Genomic DNA, 25,995 nt, shown 5'->3' on the forward strand with positions numbered 1-25,995 from the left:
CGTCAGTATTTCTTAGCGCATTTAACTTAAATCTGTAATCATCGTCAAGTGGTGATGTTAGAATAAAAGGTTGCCATACTCTTTGCTATTGAATTACTAATATAAAAAATGTTTAGACATCGCTGCATGAGTCATTATTCGAGTTGTAATGTGGTGATAAATATGCGGTGATGAAAGCAAAATATAATAAATAATGATTTTCTAAGCTGGGCGTCAGGGATATAAAATACTAATTAGTAGGTATAAAATCAACGATGTTCCTATGTAGAATGTTTCAGTTTGAGATGTATATCAAGCAGATACGCAGCTACAAAGCCAAATTATTGATCTCACAAATTTATGCTAAAATGATTGCTTCTTCAATAATGAGGTGTTTTATTTAGTGCTTAAGTGAAATCAAGAATCCGGACTCTCCGCATGTTTTATTATTGGAAGAAAAAATCATAATACGCATGCGTAAAGTATACAAAAAAAAAGTGTTGTGGCTTTGATCCAGATTTTAGATCATTTCGGATATTGGATGTCCGGATCTCGGACTTTATACTATAATTTCTAAATGATATATCCGTTTCGATGCAATCCTATAAATTTTCTAAATAATTCCTTTACTAATATGCATATCCCATACCGGGCTAAGTAATACTATATTCCCTGAACCAATCGCATTATAATAATTTACATCCCAATTAAAAATATTTGCTCTTAGCGTTTAATCGCAAGAAACTAAAGAAAATTTTATTGGCTGCGATGTAACTTCATTTCTTTAAATAGTTACATCCTTTTTTAACACTTTTTAATAGATTAAGACTTGTTTCATTTATTTATGCATTTATTTCAACTAGAAACTTCTTTACGATAGTCATTTTACTCTTGTATTCACTAACTTGCTATTTACTTAACCTTTGACCACATTCCTGTTGACAGAAGATAATACGTTTACTCTTAGGAATTCCTGCGAGTTGTTTCAAAATAAAGACGAATATGTGAAAGTCGCTTTCGTGCAGCAGCCCTTTTTAGAAATTTGGCTGGCTTTTAAAGAAAACGTATGCGTTTTATACTTGTATGCATTTTATTTTATAAATGTTTGGAAGAACCTTTCGAATTATCTGAATTAGCACCGATTCTCCCAGCAGGAAAAGGTATGTTTATCAGTTTATTATTTTTTAAAATTAGGCATAAATGCTATATCTTATATTTTCCGGTTTATTTTCAACTAAATTTGAATTTTAGTTCAGAGTACTTCTCTTCAGAATATCATTACTGTTATTCCAAACTGATGTGTGCTAGGTTTGTTTCTATGCTATGTTGTTTTCATTCTGTTAAAAAGTCATTCATTTGTTATTATGAGAAACAAATTCTGTCGCTCTTTTGCCTCATCTAACAATGAATCGTCATATTAAGTATTCTCAAGTATATTATTAAACCCTTGCATGCGTTTTCTTTTATTTCAAGTATGATAACAATGTATAATATCATAACATGTATTTGTCCATATAATATGTCTATGTAATATCCATGTATTTATCTGGATGGAACAGTCGGTGCAAGGCAAATTACTGAAAAAAATTGGCCTCTTGAATATGTTTTGTACTTGCACTCAAAAGGTATTCAGAACAACCCACTAGTAGATCTTAAAAAAATTCTTCTACCACTAGTTTACATTAAAATAAGAGCAATGAAACAAAAATTTTAGTTACAGATAATGGTTGTTTTAAACGTCCTTATAATAAGTTTTCTTCTGCAACTGATGCCAAAATTAAAGACGGAATTTTCTGTGCGTGTAACATGTATTTGTCCACATAATATGTCTATGTAATATCCATGTATTTATATGGATGGAACAGTCGGTGCAAGGCGAATTACTGAGAAAAATTGGCCTCTTGAATATGTTTTGTACTTGCACTCAAAAAGTATTCAGAACAACCCACTAGTAGATCTTAAAAAAATTCTTCTACCACTAGTTTACATTAAAATAAGAGCAATGAAACAAAAATTTTAGATACAGATAATAGTTGTTTTAAACGTCCTTATAATAAGTTTTCTTCTGCAACTGATGTCAAAATTAAAGACGGAATTTTCTATGCGTCTTAGATTCGGAAGCTGGGTTCAGATAATATGTTTCGGGATACAGTGAAAAAAACTGTTCACATTATAAAAAGAGGTATGAAAAAAATTTGAAGGTTTTAGGAATAAGAAAAAGAAAGAAAAAAGAAAAATACAAAACATTTATGGAAGGTATGCTATAGAAGTTAAGACTTCTTGATGGAAGCTAAAGACTGATATACTTCTCCAAATACTTTTTAAAGCTGCATTCTAGCTTAACCCGGCCTTTGTTTCAGCAAGAGTGTGAAGCTGTACCTTTTTGCCTTTACACAGTACTTAGAACTTTTCAGAAAGTCTTGGGTTAATTGAAAAAAGTAATAAAACAGCAGGTTAAAAACGTGGCAGATTTTTGTTGGACATTAACTATGAAGCTCAAGTAGACTTAAATCAACAAATAATAAATTCCGCCACATTACATTAGGACTCAAAAGTTTGCAACTCAATTCGGTGCATAGTCATGCATGTTTACTTCATTTTTGTTATTTATAGTATTTTTGTGATTAACTACGTTTTAAGATCATTTGGAAATAAAGAGAAATATATGAAATATCTCAGTATATGTCTGTATGATATGTATCTGCATATTTTTTACCTCAGTATATGTCTCTATAGGAGGGGTCGGCAGCATTTTTTGGCCGCGGGTCAAAATCAAACAAAATGCGAGTATTAAAGAGACGTTTGGGTCAGAGATATTTTCGTATTAAAACAGCATTTTAATAAATAATAAGATATATTTTATTAAGAAAATAATTACAAACATAGTTGAATAAACTTTATTTATAAACTTTCTCTACGATATCAATGGCTCCCCTGATGTTGAACTTGTGACGTCAATTCAGTCAAGTCTGGTTTATAGTTAGTCGTTTTAAGTCGAACACAAGCATCTGAATTTTCAATAGTTAACCTGCTCCTGTTTTTACTTAAAATAAATTTCATTTGTGAAAATATTTGCTCACATTTATAAGTGGACTCGAATGTGGACAAAATGGCAAAGGCAATTTTTTTAATGATGAAAACCTCCTAGGAAGTGATGACTAACATGTTGATATCATGAGAAAATGATTATCTTCTGTATTTTCCAAATCGTTCCGCAATTTCTTGAATTTATCCGTCCATAATGTTGAACTTTTCAAATAAATCATTGCTAAACTAAAATTGTCAATTCTTAGATATTCAAAATACTGCAAATTTATAATATTTTCTTCTATTTCATCGGGCTTTATTATAAATGTAAACATTTCTCCATGTTTCTTAAGACTTTGAAACCGACTTTCATATTCACTTTTAATGACCGAAATCCAAGTTTCGAACATATTTAGATTGCGTTCATCGATATTTTCTTTTTCATGTTCCTTTTTTAACAAGGGAAAGAAATGAAATTTTTTAGTTTTCATGTCAGTTTCAAATAATATCAATTTTGAAGTAAAACTCTTCCATTCCTCATACACTTTCAAAATTGTGTGGTTATTTCCTTGGAGTCGTACGTTGAAATCATTATAATGGTTCATTATGTCTGTTAAGAACAAAAGTCTTAAAAACCATTGTTTATCATTGAGTTCGAGATCATTTTCACCGATTTCGTGAAGAAATATTTGTATATCATCGAAACACTCTACAACTCTATTAAGAACTTTGCCCCGACTTAACCATCGTATTTCAGAATGTAATAACAAATCTCCATATTTCGATTCAATTTCCTCCAAAAAAGCTTTAAAGCGTCTGTGTATTAATGCTGATCGCGCTATTATCATGTTTACGATCTTAACAACTTTTTCCATTACATCCTTAAGTTGTTGTATAGATGCCTTTGGAAATAAATTTTCTTCATGTATGATACAATGAAATGATAAAAGGGAACGGCCAAATTCATTTTCCATTAGTTTTACAAATCCAACAGTTTTTCCTCTCATACTTGGAGCACCTTCAGTTGTTATGGGAAACAATTTACTTTTTAAATCCAATACTTGCCCATTTTTGAAATTTGTAAACTTGACGAAAAATATCAGTGCCTTCGGTGGTGTCATTCATTGAAGCAAGAACGCATAATTCTTCTTTGACATTCGAGCTATTTATTGATGCAAATCTAATAATTATTGCAAGCCTACCAATACTATTTATGTCGGTACTTTCGTCAACTGCAATGCTAATTATGTCACAAGATAACAAATCATTTTTGACCTGTTCATCAATATTCTTGGCCATATCTTCAACGCGACGCTGGACTGTTCTAGCTGACAATGGCATTTCTTTGATTCTCTCAATTATTTGTTTTTTTATTTGCGAAGTCATTAAATAAGTATTCGGAATAATTTATGAATGCGTTTTTCAAAAACTCGCCGTCTATAAATGGTTTTTCGTTGGTACCAACGCTAAGAGCTGCAACAAAGCTGGCAGACGTAGCGTGATTGTTGCTGGTAACAAAACTCTTTAATAATTTATTGTTTTCCAAAATTTAATACACGTTTAGCAATGTATTCAGATTTATCTTCATTTGCCATTTCACTCACATCTTTATGTTTTGAAGGAAAGTGTCGCTCAATATTATAAGTCCTGGCGGTAATTATATCTGTACATAAAGTACATATCAATTTGTCACCATTTTCTGTACACCCATACTTTTCTGTCCACACACCTTGAAATAATCTCTTTTTTGCTTTTTGTTTGTTCATGGTAATTTTTTTAAATAATAATATTTATTTCACTAGGTCACTAGATCAATATTATTGTGCTACTGTACTACACGTCCTATAACTGTGACATACAAGTGAGATAACGACGCGCGCGTCCAGGAATGGTACAATTTGTTCAGACAATGTCGCTACATTCCGCATACTATCGGCCGATTCCATATCCAGTCAGGTGGGGGTGGGGCTTTAACTGATATTTTTATGTTATACTGGTTCATAACTTTGCGACAAAAATTTTTTGGGAAAAAGAAAAAAATGTTTGTATATCTTATACTTTATTTTCGGAACTAAAGTGGGTCACTTGAAATTACCAAATGGGTCACTCGGTGACCCACGGGTCATTGTTTGCCGACCTCTGCTCTATAGCATTACTATTTTTACTTATCAATATAGCATAACACATTACTTATCATAAAAATTTCACAATTCGCGAAAATATTTTGGTTAGTTTTAAATATCATTTTTGGAATCAGCATAAAAAAATAAACGTCAATTACTTTTAAATATTTAGCAAGTTTTCGTAAAATGATGAGGGTGAGTATCAAAGAATTTATGTTCGAACAATTTATACTTGCTACTTAACTTAAAAGTTGTTTCACATACCTTATAAGAGGTAAGAAGGGATCGACATTTCCCCTTGCAACAGCTACCACGTAAGCTGTGATGCAACCAAGGAGCATAAAGCCACCGAAAGCTATAGCAAGGTAACCGCCTTGGTTCAAACTCCATTCCGTCACCTTCGTCATCTTCAGAAGTGCATCTGGAAAAAATGCTTTTTGTTACATAAATTTCAAATGAACTTGATACTTTCATTACACACCTGGGAAAAAATTTCTTCTGTGAAACGTTTAATGCTCAGTTTATTATACTTACATTTCAATACTGATATTTTGTACTACATTACAATTTTTAATCAGTCTTATTGAATTGACTTTGATATTACAGAGATAGCCGAAGTTATTCGCAAAATGTGACTCATAGCACTTAATTTTGTAGTATCGATCTCTAGAGACCATTAGGCATTCTGTTTTGGAGGTTTGGTTTCGTTTATGTGATTACGGCAAAGCCTTGAGGGCTATCTGCTTAAGGGGAGGAAGGACTTTCTAAGGGAAGCTGTCTTGTATACATATTACACACGGCGAAAACCACGAAAACCCCCATACAGCCAGCCATTCGCGGGATTCGAGCCTCGGACCGAATTACCAGTGTTCAGCGATTTTACCGCTCGGCCACTGGTGGTCTATGTATTGGAGGATTGAAATACTTTCTTCGGGACTCGAACTCCTTACCTAGTCGGATGTGATTTCCACCACGAAGATATGCAGCAGGGAGAATGAAAAGTTTTACAGATTTGCTTAGATAGCTTTGGTCTTGATAGTTAGCATTTTTTTAGCTTGATCTTTTCATAGATTCTGTGATTACTTAATTTAAGCAAAGCCACGAGAGCTAACTATTAGAAACTTATATACACGAAAAGCTTTTGTTAGTAGTTATTAACTAATGAAGTATAGTGCACAACAGTTCTGAAAATTAGTGTCTCGCTTTTAAGTATTAATACAATATATAATTTCCATCACATTTATTTTTATGAGTTGATAATCTGACGATTCAAATTTTTTACATTAAAAACAATCTGGAAAATATTACATTTCAGGCTTTTGTTTATACTGTTTGATAATACAATCAGATTTATGAAGAAATGTGATATATGCCAAGATTTTTCAACTTGAAACGACTTTTGATTGGGAACTGAGGGAATTAACCAGTTTGAAACTAGAAGTCCAATCCTTTCTCTGCCTCCACAGGGGAAAAGCCATTGAGATGGAGTAATCTCTCAGACACATCTGTGACCAAAGATTTCTGAGTTCGGTTATCAGACGAAGTAGGATCTTAACCTACACTGCATACACTTTACATTACATAATTCCATTTACGTAATATAAATCTGCTTGCATTTTAACCATGACAGGAAGCACGGCAACAGAGAAGAGAGGAATGAGACCAAGTTGGCAAAACCCAGAACGCGTTAAATAATCTCCCACTACATTTCAATCGGTGCCAGTATAGCTCTCTTCGGGTTTCAATGGGAAAAATCACCTATATTCTTACCGGAATTCGAACCACGGATTTTTCCGATTATTGACGTGACACCACGTGAATATGAATGGGGATCAGCTAATAGTTAATAGCTAATTAGCTAATAGATAATCCCTTATAGTTTCTCTCTTCCACACATTTAAAGGATGACTATGGAAATGTACGAGACCAACTTAATGGAATCCAAGTCTTGACGAGTTATCGTCTGCGACATTTTAGTCTGAGGACAATAGTCAGATCATTCGGTTTTTCGAAGCACGCAATGAGGAAAATCAGCTGTGCTCTGGAATTTGAAACCATGTATATTCCAATTACGTGACCATTTACACCACAACAATACTTGTTGAAGTGTGATAATTCCATCTAACATGTAAATATATGTATTATTTCTCACAAACTTCAATACTGAAGGTAGGCGGAAGTTGGATAAAATTTAAGTCATCATTCTGCTTCGTATATAGGTTAACACTGTGTTCTAAACTAAATATGTGTCTTATATAGAACTAATATTAGATATTATAATGCCTCATGAGAGCAACTGCACTATCATTCGCTGCAACAAACAGAAAACTGATACACAGTTTCTTGTATGGGGTATTCTGAGTGATATACGTATTTTTCTGCATTGTACTCTGTGTGCGTTATAGAGTCCTGTATATTTTGTGCACTTAATTAACATCTATACATGCATAGTAATTTGGTAGAGCGCGAAAAGTGTGATCGAATTGTAAAAAGAAACACTCTCCTATTGCCTGAGCTCAGTAATATATTTTGGCTATACTACGCTCTGTAGTAGCATTTGCTCGTGCAGTAATATGGAAGAAACTAGGAAACTCTTTCATCAGAACAGAAAGCCTTTTATAACCAGCACCCTCTAAATTATGCTCATTATGTGAAGTTGCTGCTGTAGACCACCTGACCTTGCTTTTAAGAATTAACACCTGGTCTATCATGCCAGTGTTGAGCGGAAGTTTGTCACTAATAGGACATAAAGGCTAGAAATGGCATGCGAGACAGTGCAGGGGCAGATGGTTTTGTTTCGTTTCGTTTATTTAACTATGGTAAAGCACACTAGGGCTATCTGCCTAAGGGAAGGGATGCCTTCGTGGAGGACTTTCTGAGGGAAACTGGCTCTTATACACTTTACACATGGGGAAAACCACGAAAACGTTCACGCAGCCAGCCCGTTCGCGGGATTCGAACCTTGGACCGAACTACCAGAGTTCAGCGACTTTACCGCTGGTAGGCCTAACAGGGGCAGATGGAGCCATTGAGAATTCGGGAAATTTTCCGATGCGGCGGTAAACCAAGTCCCCTTTTTCGCCTTGTAACGTAACGTCAATTTCTCTAAAAAGTGTTTCCACAAAATGACCAGTTGCTTTGTACAGATTGTCTTCAGTTCTTTGCTTTATTTAATTATCGAGCTAGCTTTCAAATAATTGGCAGTAGCACTTCACTAATGAATTATTCGTGCTATTTAAAAATTAGTAGAGTCACCACGGAGCACTGCAATTTGGGACATTTGGAATAATTTGCGTCTTGCAGTATAACTTCCCATATAGCAACTGCAGTTAAATGTTACAGTTATATTAATATTTTTGCTATATAATATGTAGTATGAACCATTATCTTTCACATTTATATCATATGGCTTAATGGGTGGCAACAATTTAGTCACAATGCAGTTCGGGTAAAAATGACATTCAAATTCCCTATTATGTGTAATTGCAAATTCTGAATAGTTTAATATTTTTGGTAATGCAAAGTAATTTTAATTACAGTTAAATAGCTTAGACTTAAATAAAACAACGCTTTTCCCCAAACTTGTTTTTGTTTCATGTTCTTATCCTAGAAATCAGAAGACACCTGAGTTAGACAATGTCAGTAGGATTTTATCCCGTTTCTAAATTATTAATTTTATTTTTGTAAGCGAAAACCAGCAGACATATATGGTTCTCGGCATATTTTTGATATCTCTGTCTTTTACTTCAAGGAAATGGTGAAATAAAATTAATTTTCCTAAAGATTGGACAATGACAATCCCGAATAATCATCGTGTGTTTCCCTATCACGCCTTTCCAACTGAAGAAATACGAACCTATAAAGGAAATTCTCATCAGCAAGGTCATCTTGCCTATAGACGATTGATATGTTTATATGTTACCTTTCCTTTGTTCTTCGTTCATCAACTCGCTAAGTGTCATATCTGCATAATTTTTTTTAAAGTGCAGTGTTTGCGGAACTTTTAATTTAAAAATGCTTACAGAAAATTGCAGTGGAAAACGAATTTGGTAAAAAATATATCATTATTGCATTTCTTATGTTATTAGGTTCCTTAGTACGGTAAAGCACGTTCGCGGGAACGCATTTAAATCGAAGTTATAATGATTCAGACAAGGAAATGGATATATCTTACATAATCAACACAGTTGTGTATCGTGAGCCTTTTAGGACGTGTTGTAGGAAATGATGATATTGAAACTGATGCATGAAAATGGAAATGCATTCATGGCCAGCTGATAGAATTACTTAATTACTACACATAGCAAAACTGGCGAAGGAGGCACGACAATTATTCAATATCTGTAAACATAATTTTTACATTTTTACATTTTCACAGGAATACAGTTGAAGGAAAAGAGAGACAGCGGATGTTACGTTAGCAGGCCAAAGGCAGGTGTGAGAAGAGGGAACATTATATTATTAAGGTACTTATTAAAGTACTTAAATCTAACTCAGTACTACCTAAATCTATTACCATACATATATATATATATGTGTGTGTGTGTGTGTGTAAGATACAAAACATGAAAGAAAATTACCAACAAAAATTACGAACTTTAGCAATAGTCCTTGTAATTCGTTTACGTCCACTTCTTGTATAAGAATAAAATGGTCCAACTGAAAATTAATACGTTTATGTAATCATGCCTGCAATGCGATGAAATCTCAGCCAATCAGATTAAACACATTTTTATTATAAATACCACTGACACTAACTGCACATTTTTTTCCCAGCATTGCTTATTGCTACCAAACGCACTTCGGGCCGCTCCGCTTTGTTCAGTGTTAAGATGTAAATTTCTGTTTGCAAAATTTGTGGGGTGCGTCACGTGCCCAAGAATGACGTGGATCGCAAGAATATTCACGAATAAATTAATGAGCTCTTTTCGTCAGATAAAAATATGAAAGCAAACTTCTAATTTTAATTGGCTATAACCTCTTTTATTTTTTATTTAATTTGGGGACATCATCTCTCTAGCTTAAAAATAGCGCTATAAGAGTTATATTTTTAGCGCAGTTAGCGCTAGCGTCATTCAAATTAATCATGCGATCCTACGTAAAGCTTAATGCAGATACCTCTTGCCCAATCAAATAATTCTAAACCAAAACATTTTAACCCAGAACTGAAACTTTTTGACTCCTTCCCTTCTTCCTCTGAATTGCTACGTCCTTTTTCGCTTACGCTTTCCTCCTAGCAAGGCGCTCCTTTCAAGATCTGCAGGTTGCTATGCCCACTTGCTTAAAATGACGTCGTACTTTAAAACCTGTGTACATGGAAATTATTGTATTCAACTATAATTGAAAATATCTGAACAGCAGAAAGATGATTTGATGTGAATTATCATGTAATAAAATCATGTTTCGAAATGGCCATATCTGGAAGTTTTTGGTTTATGCATTCATCCTTCCAACTATGGAATAAAATGTCTTCGGAGGCCAGAAATTAAAGTACCGGATACCTTCATCTACGCATTAAAACATGGCATATATATAGTATGCACACACACACATATACAGGGGTTGGACAAAAATATGGAAACACCTTTAAAAAACATGTTTCTATGCTTAATATGGTGTGGGATACCCGTTGGCATCCAAAACAGCTTGCAGTCTTCTCGGAATGGATAAATACAGTTCCTGTATGTTTGCCAAGGGAATATTATACCATTCTTTCTGCAAAACGGTGGCAAGTTCAGATAACGATGTTGGCGGTGGATAACGAGAACGCACTTTCCGTTCCAATGTAGACCACAAAGGTTCGATAATATTCAGGTCTGGTGACTGTGGTGGCCAGGGGAGATGGGACAACTCATTCTCGTACTCAGAAAACCTGTCCTGGATAATGTGAGCTGTGTGAACAGGGGCTTTGTCGTCTTGGAAGACACCATCGCCATCGGGGAACAAAGTTTGTACCATGGGATGAACTTGATCGGCCAAAATGTTCACATAAGTCTTGGCAGTCATGTGCCCTGACACAGTTATCATGGGGTTAGCAGAGAACCACGATATGGCTGCCCAAACCATAACAGAACCCCCGCATGTTTCACTCTTGGCAACAAGCAGTCTGTATTATAGGCTTGAGATGGCGATCTCCAGACGTAAACTCGGCCAGAAGTGGGAAACAATGTGAAAGAAGACTCGTCAGACCATATTACTCGCTTCCACTGCTCTATAGTCCAGGCTTTATGACTTAAACACCACCTTTTCCTGTTACGGGCATTAGCATCACTGATGAGTGGCTTCTCGATTGCAGCAATTCCATGTTTATGAAGCTCCCTTCTAATTGTTTTGGTACTCACAGGGTTCGGTAACACAACATTCATTTCAGCAGTAACTTTTGCAGCTGTGGTGTTCTTATTTTTCGTCACAATTGCCCTTAATGATCGTCTGTCACGATCACTCAGGACACACTTTCGTCCGCTCTGTGATTTAGCAGATGATGTTTTTCCGCTTTTCAAATATGCGGAATAAATCTTCGATACAGTACCTCTTGAAACACTAAACACCTCGGCTACCTTGCTTACGGAAGCACCTACCATACGTGCTCCAACAATTTGCCCACGTTCGAAGTCTGTTAGCTCTGACATAATGCAATGACAACCTCACATAACAGTACTCCGACAACAACTGAACTGTTTAGCACATTTACGAATTTGTATAGGTAATGCCAGTAGTCAAAAACGCCAACGCTACCTACATATTTCATTAAAATCAATCTTTCTTTTCAAACATGCATTTCACAAGGTGTTTCCATATTTTTGTCCATCCACTGTATATATATATACTTGTGTGCGTAGGATATAAAATCTGAAAGAAAATGACTAATAAATTACAAACTTAATTGGCATTATCCTTTTTAATTCCTATTTTTATTTTAGCTACGTGCCCTTTCAAAGAATTTATATAGCATCATTTACGTCATTATTTCATCTGTAGTGACCTGCAGTGCGAAAGCTCTCGGCCAATAGCTGTTCAAAATTCAAACAAAAGATTCAGAGCTTATTTCTAGGTCCTGCTGAAGTGCGCATTGGCCTTTTTTATCCCTCCCATCGCATAGTTAGCATCTGTTCTACGCTTTCGAGATTTAATATTGTTTAATTATGTGATTTCCTGACATAAAACTGTGAGCATTGCATCCCAGGTGTCGTACCAGTCAAGCTATGTGCAAACCCAGAACTGAGTTAAATTAAATCATAGAATGATGTAAATAAATGGTGTTTTAAATGTCAAGGATGAAACTATTCTTAGAATGTTAAGCTAGTTGTGCTTTCCAGGATCCATAATTCCACTCATCTAACACGTGGTTTGTGTTTCATCTCTGCAATCATCTAATTGTACAACCAAATCATTATGTATGTATATATGTGTGTGTGTGTAGGTGTATACTATATATGCAATAATATCTATCTATTTATAAATGTCCGTCCAGCATATGTGTGTGTAATATATATGATGATTTAGGATGCGATAGAAGATACAAATACTTCAATGATGGCCAATGTTTGTAGATGCTGATGGCGTGTAGAATGCATAATTTCGTAGTTGAAGCCAACCGCAGCCTTTGGAATGATTCAACATACTTTATTTCTAGACAAAACAATCCTTTTGGAGCATATTCTGATTCAGACATCACTATGGGCGCAATCTGCTAACATTCGTCATCGCATTTTGCAAGTTTTTTACATTTTACGGCAAATGTGATGGGTTTATAATTTTATCCACAACTGAGAAGCAGCATATCATCTACAGCATACTTGTCCAAGCTTCTGAAGTTTCGACACATCTTTGTTGGCTTCAACCTTTAGGAACGAGCAAAAATATTTCCATGATCGTACTATTGGATAAAAATATCGCATTAAATCTCATACACAATTTAATATTTATTAAAGATTCCAATGTAATCTATATTATTATTATGTCTGATGTATTTAATTTTTATCCGAAAGATGTTTATTGGTAAGAGACAGGAACATAATATTTTTAATGTGAAAATTCAGCCTGTCTTGTCTGAGAGACATAGCAGATACTGCAAAGGTAATATTCAAAATTTCGTTTGAAATTTTTGCTCCAGTTTATTTTTTAATGTGCTTCGCTTGAAAATGTTGTTTGAAAATGCACGTGCTTTCGAAAAAAAGACCTGATAAATGGGAAATGCTTATTAAAATTTCTAAATTTCTTCAGAGAGATGCCCTTATAAAGTGGATGTAAATAATATTTCTTATTTATGGTGCTCATGTTATTACAATGCTACATTCCGTTCTCATAGATAAATCTGGTATCAACTGAGAATGGAGTAGCTGATTCAGCTGATTAAATGCGATACTGAGGATTTTTTTGTTTTAAATTTGACTGCATTATCACCAATTCGGTATCAAGTACATTTGCAGTATTAAACCGTCCAGCTTGAACACCGTTACTTATAAAGAAAGCCTTTTTCAGTATAGTTTTAGAAACTTTAAAATGACAGTCTGAATTTTCAACTTCCAAATCAAATCATTCAGTGATTTATTTGGATTCTGTGCATATCCTCTTAAGAGCTTTTTTAGTAATAAAACAGCAAGCTAAATTTTTAAATAACCTTTAGCAGCATCCATTACAGACAATGGAGATGGAATTAAATATTAATGTTTGTATGATTGCATATTTCCGCAGAACCGTTTTTCAGCTCCGGGGGATAATTGAAGATTTTGCGCCTCCTCCTGTTTACAAAGAATGGAAAACATCTCATTTTAAAATTTCGTAACATCACTTTGGCGCCCCTTGTATGCTGCGCCAGGGGACAGATGTCCTCCTTTCTTTCCCTAGCAACGTCACGGAATTTCCGGGTGCCCACGTTTTTAGATATATACACCATGAATCCCCTTCTGTTGGTCGAAACCGATAAGTAATTTCCCCGTCAATGGGCGTTTTATGTTAAAATATTTGCTGTAGTTCTTTCGGACACTTTTACGAAATTGCAGTTTTTTTGATGAAATTTCCATAACAAGTTTCCCACTTATTTATTTCTTTATCTGTAAAGTGACTCTTTGCACTGAGAGTTTTATTGTCACCAAGATTCTTCTCTTTCATTTCTTGCTTTCGCTTTCTTAATCTAAAACATATTCCTCTCTGATAAGCGTTAGACATGGAGTTAGCAATAAAAATGAAAGCAGTATGCGACTGAAAACTTTCGAAACAACTCCGAGGTATAATTTAAAAAGACATCAGGTGATGATTTAAATGCCCCACCCTAGTAATATTTACTTCGGAACCACTTCTTTTACGTCATAATTTTTTATGGTTATAGTTGGAATATTTTGGCGTCATTTATTTTAAACGACTCAAATATGTCTGTAGTTTCTAAAAATGCCAATAAGTAAAATAAAATAAAATGAGTGATAGAAATGAGCAAAGAAAAGATCTAAAAGCCTTCAGATTTTAAAGATCGCTCAAAAGAGCTCTTTTAAAGTTTAATATGGTTTATCAGTAGATATTAGCGATAGAGATGGCCTAGATGGAATAGTGAAATATTTTATAGAAGACTAACATGGGAACGCTATGTCTTTTATATATTTTAAAAAATCAAAAAAAAATATGTAATGTAATTCTCTAAAAGTATTTAATATTTTTAATTAGCTGCATCGTATTAAATGCATTTTTATTTAAATAGATCAGATTAAAAAGTAAAAGAAAATAATATCATTAAGAATTGCATCTATTTCTTTCAAAAAGTTTAGTTTATTAATAATAGCAGACAGATTAAATTTGAAGGAAAAATCTGATTGGACACTACGACTTCCTTGTACAGCCTTGTACAGCCTAACAAAAAATTATACTAATTTTTTGCTACCCTACATTTAAACTTATTTCCTCGAATTATTCTAACTTGATTAACTGATTCCGTTGAGAAAGTTGAAAATGACTTCTAAAATTACAAATTTCGAAATTAAATATCCCTGTCAATTTTTTTATCAACGATCCCCCGACCTCCCTGTGACGGATTTCTGGTTTCCAAGTTATCTGAGACACGCGCATCAAATCTACAAGATATGTCAGAACTGAAAGATTAGACAGATAAAACATGAAGTTATACAGATTCTTTGTGTGATATTGGCTCGTCATTGTTGTCGCAAACTTCCGCATGCAATGCGTTATCCTCTGCGAAGGTGGTCAATTTAAGAACTTGTAATTAAAGCGTTTTCCCTCTCCTCTCTTGTGTTCTCAATAGTTCTTTTCAATGCTCTTTTTTACAAATGTTTTACGGCGGCAAATTTTCTCATACATGCATCGTTCCAATGCCTTTTACGGTTTTTTAGTTCGCTGATTAATTCGCGCAAGGAAAAGGTGGGTGTTGCCATTCGAAAATTTCTGATTCTTCTCACTGTAACCGTAACGCTGAGAGCCCATATTGTAAATCATCACAATCTCTAGCGCATACCTTCAAATAAAAATATCTGAAATTTTATTTCGATTAGTTGAACGGATCGGTGCTAGGGATTTATATATCGGGGAAGTTTTTATGACCACCCTGTTTATACATACATATGTAAGATAAAAATATATAGAAGCTAAATTATAATAATTATAATAACTTAAATTAATTTCCCTTCTTTATTCTAAAAATAGTAATATCTTTTTGCATTGCTTCATTTCTAGACTAATCCATGTCATATTATTCTTACCTAACACTGATAACGTAAATGGAACTAAATAAAACCAATAATAATTTTAAAGCAGTATTAATTATCCAATCAATACTGCACTTGCTTTCTGTACATCGGCCTAGATGGGCTGCTGCCTGCCGCTCTCTTCTTACTGCAAAGCTATCAAAAATATAAACATTTTGAAAATAGGCACAAGTATCGTGCCAAGTTGTTTGTGGTCTCAGCAGGTTTGCTGACATAAAAATGAAGATTTAATCTGCCTTCTTCTAATAAGCTTCGAGTTTCCTATTTATTATGGATGAACATTCTACGCAATCAAAATTCTTGCACTTCACTGTGGATTTACTGTCAACGTTTCTATGCCATCAGGAATTCAACGTACGTGTGCAATCAATTTTTCTACATCATTACTTCTAATTTTGCTTCATCCCAATGACAATCAAAATTCTTGCTGGTAATTACGGATTCAATTTTGGTACTACCCATCAATACTGCTTACTGTGTATATATATCTAATATCTAATATATATATATATATATATATATATATAACATAACACGTTTGGTACTGGTAGATACAGATGTCACGAAAAGGTACCTTCTGAATCCATTTTAAATCCACTTTAAAAACCGTTTTGGAAAAAAGGAGTCCTTTTACTTTTGTCCGTACGTACAGACGTCACTGAAAAATTCGACCAAATGGATTCGGGTATCGTCAAAATGGATATCTCCGCTGCAATATGATACCCGAATTTTTCCGCGATTGCAATACTTCCTTTACTTCGTACAAGGACGTAATAATGCCTTACAATTTTCCGAACAGTAACAGACCTTGAAAGTAAAGTGAAACAACGCAAAATCGTGTTTCGACGCTAATATACCTTTTGGGCTAAAAATAAATGAAATTCGAATTTTTGTAGATGTAAAGATTATCATTCCCCGTTTAAGTTATTATTTTTAGGGAGAGACTGTCGCAATTTCAATTTAGTAAATCCAAAGATTGTTACTATTTCAAACATAACTTATTTTTGTTCTTGGCTTTAAAGATACTTGTATTCATTTAAGAAAGCAGTTCAGACCTGCTAAAATTTTTTTATCCCTTTTCATTTAAAAAATTATCCAATCAACTAACAAAAATTCAACGTCACATGCGATTAACCTTTCATTCATTTTTCAGATATACGAAATAGGACACAAGCCGCAACCTGCTCTGAGGGCCACATGCGATCGGCAAGCTGCACACTGGGCACCCCTGATTTAAAGTTAGCAATTTAGACTCACTGTTGTTGAGCTAATCCATCAGAAAAGATTGTAAAATAAATTTCTAGAATTGCAGGTCTATGTTAACCAATGAAATTGCAAGTGGCATTCGACTTTTGTTTGAGATTAGACAAGCCATAATTTTAGAAAGCAGTAAACATACCAGATGAATGATATCATACTGCTTGCACTGTTATCCATACCACCTGTACTACATCTTTAGAAAACCTGGAATTAGTGGAAAGTTTCAATCCATTTAAAAAAATGCTATTCTGGGGACAACGAGAGTTCCCAGAAATACCGGCTCCTGAAGGACATAGAAGAGAAATACTGATTAACTAAAAGATATGAAAATACGCAAAAAAAAAAAAAAAAAAAAAAAAAAAAAATAACTTTATCATCCAAGAAATATGAAGAGACGTGTTCTAACACTAAAGTAGTGTGCGTTTAGTAATACTTAAGGAGAAATTTTTAATATAAGAATTTAAAAAATGCTATTCTGGGGACAACGAGAGTTCCCAGAAATACCGGCTCCTGAAGGACATAGAAGAGAAATACTGATTAACTAAAAGATATGAAAATACGCAAAAAAAAAAAAAAAAAAAAAAAAAAAAAAAAAAAAATAACTTTATCATCCTATTATTTTTAAATGACCAAATAGAAATATTAAACAATATAACGAATTAAAAAGTTTCTACTCAAAGGTGCATTTTCAGTTGCGCATTCTTGTTAAATATGTTATTACTCAGAAAAAAAAGGAAAAAAGATTTTATGTTTAAAAAGAAATACTGTGTAGCGAGGTCGCGAATTAGACATAAAAGAGGCAAGGAAGCGATCTATGAGTCTGCGGTCAATTATTTTAACACGTTGAGGTCGGCGAAGTTTTTACCATCCATTCCAAACAAATTTATTTTTGTTTCTTTGTTTCAGAATATATTTTGTCAGTCTTTTATTTTTCAAGGTTGGTTTTGATGTGGTACGATTTGGAAAAATGCATACCTTTTCCTGGTATGTAATTTTTTTTTATCATAACCTTTATTGGACTACAAGAAAACAACCATTCACTCACTAGTATGCATCGAATTTTTCTTTCACTGAGATCATATTCATTCTGAATCTATTCGCCATATATAAACGGCCTCTCTCTTGACATACTTCTCTTTTGAGAAGCCATACCCTTACAATCAGGCATGTTTTTCGTATCGCATATCATAAAAATATTCCTTGGGGAGCATCCAACCCATCTGGTAATTTTTTGTGTGATAATTCATTTCCGTGCATCGTTAAAATAATTTATAAATCTTTCCTATCATTATGTTTCCCCTTACCTACTTTCTTCTGTATAATTTGCGTAAAAAAACAATCGTTTGAGGAAACTTTCAGAGTTGAGCAGAAAGAATAACATAATTTTAAATCATTTATTTTTTATCGAAAAGTGGCAAATGCTATTTTTTTAAAGTGTTTCTCTTTGGTCCGATGCATTTTTTGGACTCTTCAGAGGAAAATTTGCTGATACGAAAATACTCCAATAATCGGTGATGATACTTACAGAATCTATAAATTATGCCACTAGCGTCCAAAAATAGACAATAGACATAAATTGAAGAAGTCAAAAATGACATTTTTCTTAAATTTTCAAAAATATAAAAGATTTCAGTTTTTTAAACCGTAGTTGTATTTAAATATCCCCCTTCCCCCAAAAAACTAAATGCATGAAAATAAAAATATTTACGTAATTTATAGATATTAAACAAAAGACAATAAGTATTTTACTATTTGAACAGTGCTTTTCACTTCCAATCGCCGCACCTCTTACAATAATAGCTGTCATACAAGTCCAAACTGCAACTTCTATGTTTCCGTTCTACATGTGAGACTTTATAAATGAATACGTTAGCATAGTATGGAATGACTATCAGCATCATATTTGGTTTCGGACTATACGTTATTACTGTAAATATTTAAAGTGCACCTAAAGCCAAATACGAGTACATTGGTATCGAAAATCATCTTTACGTGCCCAAAAGCCCTGATTGTCCAACTCGGTTTCTTAAGCTTTAGTGAAATAAATAACAAATTAAATAACATTATAATACTAAATTACTGAATTAAATGTCTAATATGAATGCATTTGATACAAAATTCTACTACAAAACAAATAAAACTGAAAATGATGTATGCTAACAAAATTTAGGAAAATGTAAGTAGCACAGAAACAAAAACAGACTTCTTACATTAGTAAGGAATGCGATCTTTCCTAACTCAAAAGTACATACTACAACAGAAATAAGTTTTGTGCTTTAAAGTAAGATGGTTTACTGGAGTTTGTAAGATAAGTTCGACCTTTGCATTAGTCTGGTCTTTCAGGCACTGAGATATCTAGTAAGAGAATGTCGCCATGCAACATTTCTTCATTAATGGTCATGAAATATTCCAAGAATGCTACAATCCCATGAAGTTTTCCGAAAGTTTCGTATGGAATTCAAATCAGCAAATTCATCTGAACAGACTTGCTTATTGCTTTCAGTTTCAAGAAATACGTCAACCATGTTTATATAGTATTGTAACCAAACCTATGTTCTCGCTATCCTATCCTATGTAAAAATTGCTACGTAGGATTGTAAGATTTTATCTCAATATCTATCAGCATGCACGGATAATTTTTCGAACGCTCTGCACCGAAGTATCAGTAATATTCCCTAATATAAGTTGGAATATTTCGTGTATCTAGTTCAATCTGATGGAAAGGGAATGGGAATTCGCCGTCGCCGTTTCGCTGTGGCCGTTTCACCGTCGGGAAGAAAGGTTTTGAATAATATATAAAATGTTTTGTATACAATATTATACAAACGCATCGTTACGCGTGACATATTAATTTTAAGAGATTAATGTGCTGACAAGATTCCAAGGTAATTCCATTTTCAATTCAGATTTCATAAAAATGCAAATTTCCTTTTTGCAGGAGTGATTTCCCTGAAGTAGCCGATTAAAAGTTCGAGAAATTTTGACGAATCATGTAAATATTGTACTTGCATAATTTTAAAATCGATGATATAACTTATGTTGTATCAGAGGTTTAGCCCCGTTCTCTTTGATACTGACAAATTATTCTAACTAACTATGGGTAATTTCTTTATATCTCATATTTGTAAACAACTATACATATGATAAGCAACCTTTATTACGTATACAAAAGGAAAACAGAATTATTATTAAACGAAATAAATTTAATACGAGTATAAAACGGCAAGATATAATACAGTCATGTAAAGAAAAATATGTAAATAAACGGCCATGGTGAAATGGCCACGGTGAAATGGCGACGGCGAAAAATCCTAGACCCGATGAAAATGTATTACGAATTAGTATTGAAATGAACATTGACTTGCGCTTAAGAGAACGGAACCTGTTATTGCAGACCCAAGCTTTTATGTTCCCTACATCAATTCAAGCGGGCCCTCTTTTATTATGACCCGAATGGAACATAGAAACCTTCAGCTGTCTTTCTAATTCTATAATTGTTTGTGCTACTTTTAAACTGTCAGCAGCTCTTCACTTCAAAGATTAGTTCAAAGGCGTTATTAAGATACTGTTTTGACTCGTTGGTAAAACTGAGTTGAAGAAGGAGAGGCGTTTACACATTTTATGGAAAAATAAGTCAGGTTGATTTGTTATATCCAAAAATACGTATGATTATTTTTATTAGTATAAAAACAGTTCTGCATCAATACTAAAAAACGGCGAAATATTGCAGTGCAACCCTCTGGTCGTAATCCAGGGTACTCTTCTGAAAATTGAGGCTCAGCTGTACTGTTAGTACAGTGAAACTGTACCTATACGAGCAAAGATGAAATTCAGATGTTCAGCCCACTTGTACATTATCTGTATTTTGGTTCAATATCAGTACAGCCACTAGAACTAGGTATCTTAATGAAACTTACGTGAAATTAGAACGTACAGTTTAGTAAATACCCAATTTTACGAACAACCTCAAATTGATCCCCAAAAGTTTTTCTTTCTTTCTTTCCGTCCCCGGTGCTTTTTCTATTTACGGCGGGAACAAACTGCTGCCTCTACGAGTTTCTAAAAACGAAAGTGGTTAACGCACAGTAGTACCCTGATTAAAATGGTATGTCACCGGAATCGAGCCAACAGTCTCATGACACACTATCATGGTAGCATGAAAATCTTGCCTAACGCAATTACCTGTTAAAGCACTCTTACGAAATCATGTTCAGTAAAATAATAAACAACAGAAACAGTTATAGTTTCAATTCACCAAGTAGTGGTTTTTTGAAGTAAAAGAAGTTAAAAGTTGTATTAGAAGATAAAATCATAAAATTTAGTAGAATTCGAATTGCTTAAATTTAATTTGGTAGCTGAATATTTAATTCAGCTGCTTTCAAAAAATGATAATAGATGTTTGAATAAAGCTCGATCTTTTCCATCTTGTCTAATAATTTTCTGGCAATCGCTTCGTCAAAAAATGTCGGCTGTTTTCGGATCTGCGTTAGGTGTCAAGATCAGCAACAAACAATATTCTTGTTGTAATTGAGAAATAATTCAAGTTCTTGCTCAGTTGTCTTGTTAGTTTCTAGCTTAGCTGTAGAACTTACTTTTTAAATAATGCGGAACGCTAAAAAAATTGTATCATTCACAGTGAATTATTTCAATTACAAAAGTTATTTTAACTGATTAAACATTCGCTTCAACCGACAACCAGTACTATTTTACTCATTTGAACTTACTGATTGCCTCTCAATTATCTATTAAATATTTACGTTAAGCAGAAATTTCCTGTAGTTTCTATTTTGAAATCTTGTAGTTCTATGATGACTGCACATCTAATTTTAAAATATGTAAAAACGTGAAGCATGTAATCACTTGCAGTGGTTTTCTTTAAAGTGAACAATACTGCTTTATAAATGTGTCAGGAAATAGGAAAAAGACCAGGAGTTTTGATTTCGGGGAGCAGAACTAATGACCTAATTTTTACATGATATTTTAATAAGATTAAATATAATTTATTCTACATCTTAAGTATACCACAGGCTAACCAGCGGTTGAGGATCGCTGAATGGAGATAGTTCGACCGAGTTTCAAATCCCGGCGAACGGAGCTGGTTCCACGAGCTGATGCGTAACGTAGATTATGAGCCAGTTTCTCTAGAATGTCCTCCACGAAGGTTTCTTTGCTTTAGGAAAATAGATTTCACAATTGAAACAAACCAATCAATATATTTCATAAAGAATATCATCACTCTTCGCGTTCCTTCCGAATATCATGGTCATTAAAACAAGATCTTAACTACTTTATATCAAATAGAGGCAAAACAAAATAATTGTATCAGATAGCTGAAAGTAGACATTGACATTTACAACTTCTATCATTAAATGATACAATCTAATCCCACTTGTCATCTGACTGATTAAACGTTGAAATTTTATTATTACCACTAGTAAAATTTTATTATTACTGCTATCATGCCTGCATGTATTTAATATTTTCATTATAAAAAAAATAAAAGAAGGTACTAGGTTTTGGTGTTTCTGGGGAGATAAGCATATATTTATGCTGAGTAAATCGATCCTTTAAATATAATTAATTAATTTAATTATATATTAATATAAAATATTACTTGATTCATAAATATTCTTCTCTTTATATATACCAAATAATAAGAAAGAACAATTACACTATGAAAGAAATGTTTTCTCTTACAAATCCTATTTCAAAAATTCACTAATTATGGTATGAGAGCGCTCCTTCTAAGATATGCCGTAATGCATTCGAATCACAATATTGTCCCAATTCTTCTCAGTTATGTCTCTATCAACCAAAGCTTTGCTGCATTTTGAGCACGTAAAGCTAACCTGAACTCCATTACCTGCTTGTTTACACTATCATACACTATTAGAGCCTTCACGTGAAGGAAATGAAAGAATTGTAGTCAACAGCCTTCATAGCGAAAAGGATAACGAATGTCCCCAGAAATTTGATTCAACTACTGGTTTCGTCCTAACGCAAGTACATGTAAAAGAGTAATGTTCACGACTTCTCGTGTGAGCACGTTGCCTACAATGAAATCACGTTTAGTATTTCTCATTGTCATAGAATGATTACGGGCAATTTCGTTTCAAGATAAATGTTACTATATACGCTCTTCAAAAAATAATTTTTTTCTTTTGAATTCATGTATAATTCGTTTCGCAAATATCAAAAACCCGCATTTGATTTATAAAGTTTCACCAATGTGTTTTGATGGAGTAAAATAGTTTTAAAATCGGTCCAAAATGATATTTTAAGAAACACTTTCTTTCTTGTTCCCAGTGCAAAATAAAAGGAAAGGACACATTATTGAAACTCAAAATAAATTTATCAAAACAGCACATTTAAGGAAAATTATCATTGTACAAGAAGCTTTTGTATTTATTAGAAATATTTTATTGGGTTAGGAAAAAATAATTAATATCTTTTAAATAACTTAAAAATGATGAAATCCATATATGCTAATTAAAAGAAATATTATTTTTAGTTAAAGGTACGGCTTTCAAATGATTTTATTCTTTCTAAATTTATATTGAACTCTTATAAAGATTTAAACAAATTATACAGCTCATAAATGTGCTTTATATATGTTTCCTTATTCGCACCCTTTCCTAAAAAAGTGTCCTGAAATAGCAAAGAAAATAAAATTTACAGCAATAAATTTTTTTCCATTTCTAAAGCCATAGTAATATTACATTAAATCTCTGATTTAAGAGAAATGATAAATAATTTCACAAATACATGTGTAAAATTCAGTATTAATATCCATTCTGTACTAAATAAAATACTGCAAATCTTAATGCATATACAAACAATTTTCAAAGCAGCAGCAGTTTCCTGTGCTAATTCCAGGTGATTATGATTGACGAAAATTCAAAAATAAATAAACTGATTTACGTTAATGGAGGAACAAACAAAAAAGGAACTGTAAAGAATAATTATAATGCGGATGTGACGATTCCTAAATTTTCTTGAATCCGAACCCGAAACGTTTCTCGGAACCTTCACATAAGAATAAGAACCTCTCTCCCCCCCCCAAAAAAAACAGAGTTCTGAAGATTCTAATATCCCGTCTCTAGCAATAACTCAGTAAACATATAATCGATTGGAATAACATTTGACAAAAAGTGGTTTTATCTCAAGTTAGGACTAATTATTCTGGTTTATATAAATACTCATTAGGTTAAAATGTCATTCTTGCAGCTCAAACATACGCTAACAGTTCCAAAACGGTCACTTATATGATAAGGAAAATTTGCTTCTGGTGATATGACATCACCATCTTCATGAATCTCCATTTCTAAGATTTATTGAAATTTTTCATTGTTTTATATATTACTGAATTTTCCGCATTAACTCTACCTAATCTGCTTTTCCATTCAATAAGAAACCACCTTTACTGAACTAAAATAATTCATCGAAGCTTCTCGAATTAATTCTTTTATCTGAAAGCTCATCACTTTTTTCAAGTATCTTTTCTGTTTTATCTGAAATTTGAGAACTATTTCCCTGTTAAAATTTCTTTATTACTGCTTCATTTGCATCGATTAGAGAACAATAGCTTTCCATTTGAATTATTTTTGTTCACGACTTTACTTTTCTATTTTGCTCTACCTTTTTTTTAAATAATTTTTGTTCAGCCTCTTAAGCGCTATTATTAATCGGGCAATTAATCAGCCTCAGCCTGGAAAGATAAGTATTTACAAGAACATGAAATGAATGTTGATAAATTTGACAATGCGTAACTGACACCCCATAAGTTAAATTATCTCCATGGTTTATATTTTACTGTATTACGCAAATATACAGAAGCTGTATTTCCCTTTGTTTTTTTCAAATGTGGGAGGGGGGACAAATAGCTTTGGAAATTTAAAGAATATGGAACAATTCTGCCATTTCTAATTCATACTGTATTTCGCTTTAATTACTAGTTTTACAGTTTTTATTGCACTTTAAGGTTTATAGGATTCAAATGAGAATAGCACAAAGTACCCATTAAATTACTCTCAGGAATTTCGTCTTCCAGGAACACCGAAATTCCAAAACTTAGATAAATTGAAATGCTGTGTTCCATAGTCAGTTAGACAAATGATTTGGAATTTATGTGTGTTATGTTTTGACATCCAGTCCCCTATACGAACACACATGGATAAAACTGTCTGATGTTTCTCATTCAGGATAATTCAAACCAGTAAGAGCTGATGGTGCTCCATACTTAAATAAATGTGAAACACAAAACGCCGAATTGTATACGAAAAGGATAGCTTTCTTGAAAATTAAATAAAGGTAACATTTATAAAGTTTCCTACATCTAAAACGAATGCTTTTTTTTGAAAATTACTTTAAATATGGTTGTCACAGATAATAACAACTACAACTGGAGTTAACGTCTGTCTGGATTGGATTATTTAATTATGGCAAAGCACACGAGGGCTATCTGCCTAAATGGAGGGATACCTTCGTGGAGGACTTTCTAAGGGAAACTGGCTCGATACACGTTACTCATGGGGAAAAGCACGAAAACGCCCATGCAGCCAGCCCGTCCGCGGGATTCGAACCTCAGACCGAACTACCAGCGTTCAGCGTCTTTACCGCTCGACCGCTGGTGGGCTGGCTAACGTCTGTCTGGAAAAGTTTCTTTAAATAAAGATAAAGCATGGAACCATTAATTACATTTAGAGAAATAGATTTTAATGAAATTTTTTTAAATGGGAATGAAAAAGATGGCTGCATTTAGAAATTATGCTTTTCTTGGAAATTCCTTCAAATAAAGATAAAACATGTAAGCACTAATTATGTTTTCAGTATTCGCCTTTTTTGGAACTTTTTCTATTGAGATTTGTTTGTATACATGTTATGGTGGGAATGTTTTA

General features: G+C 33.4%; 1 protein-coding gene and 1 long non-coding RNA gene across 2 annotated transcripts in view; one reads left to right on the forward strand and one right to left on the reverse strand.

Annotated features, from left to right (window-relative positions):
- LOC118192662 (uncharacterized) overlaps window positions 1–25,995 on the reverse strand; it is a 96,182-nt gene that overhangs the window by 63,636 nt on the left and 6,551 nt on the right. Inside the window, exon 2 of the mRNA XM_035363666.2 lies at window positions 5,394–5,550. Within this exon, the coding sequence (XP_035219557.1) occupies window positions 5,394–5,550 (157 nt within the window). The remainder of the gene's footprint in view (window positions 1–5,393; window positions 5,551–25,995) is intronic.
- LOC146992813 (uncharacterized) lies at window positions 990–17,700 on the forward strand. Its single transcript, XR_015039041.1, has 2 exons — window positions 990–1,139; window positions 16,992–17,700. It is a non-coding gene; the product is annotated as an uncharacterized LOC146992813 (long non-coding RNA).

This window comes from Stegodyphus dumicola, chromosome X2 (assembly GCF_044657685.1).
Source record: "Stegodyphus dumicola isolate Sdum_Otavi_A_Nest chromosome X2, ASM4465768v1".
Taxonomy (NCBI): Eukaryota; Metazoa; Arthropoda; class Arachnida; order Araneae; family Eresidae; genus Stegodyphus; species Stegodyphus dumicola.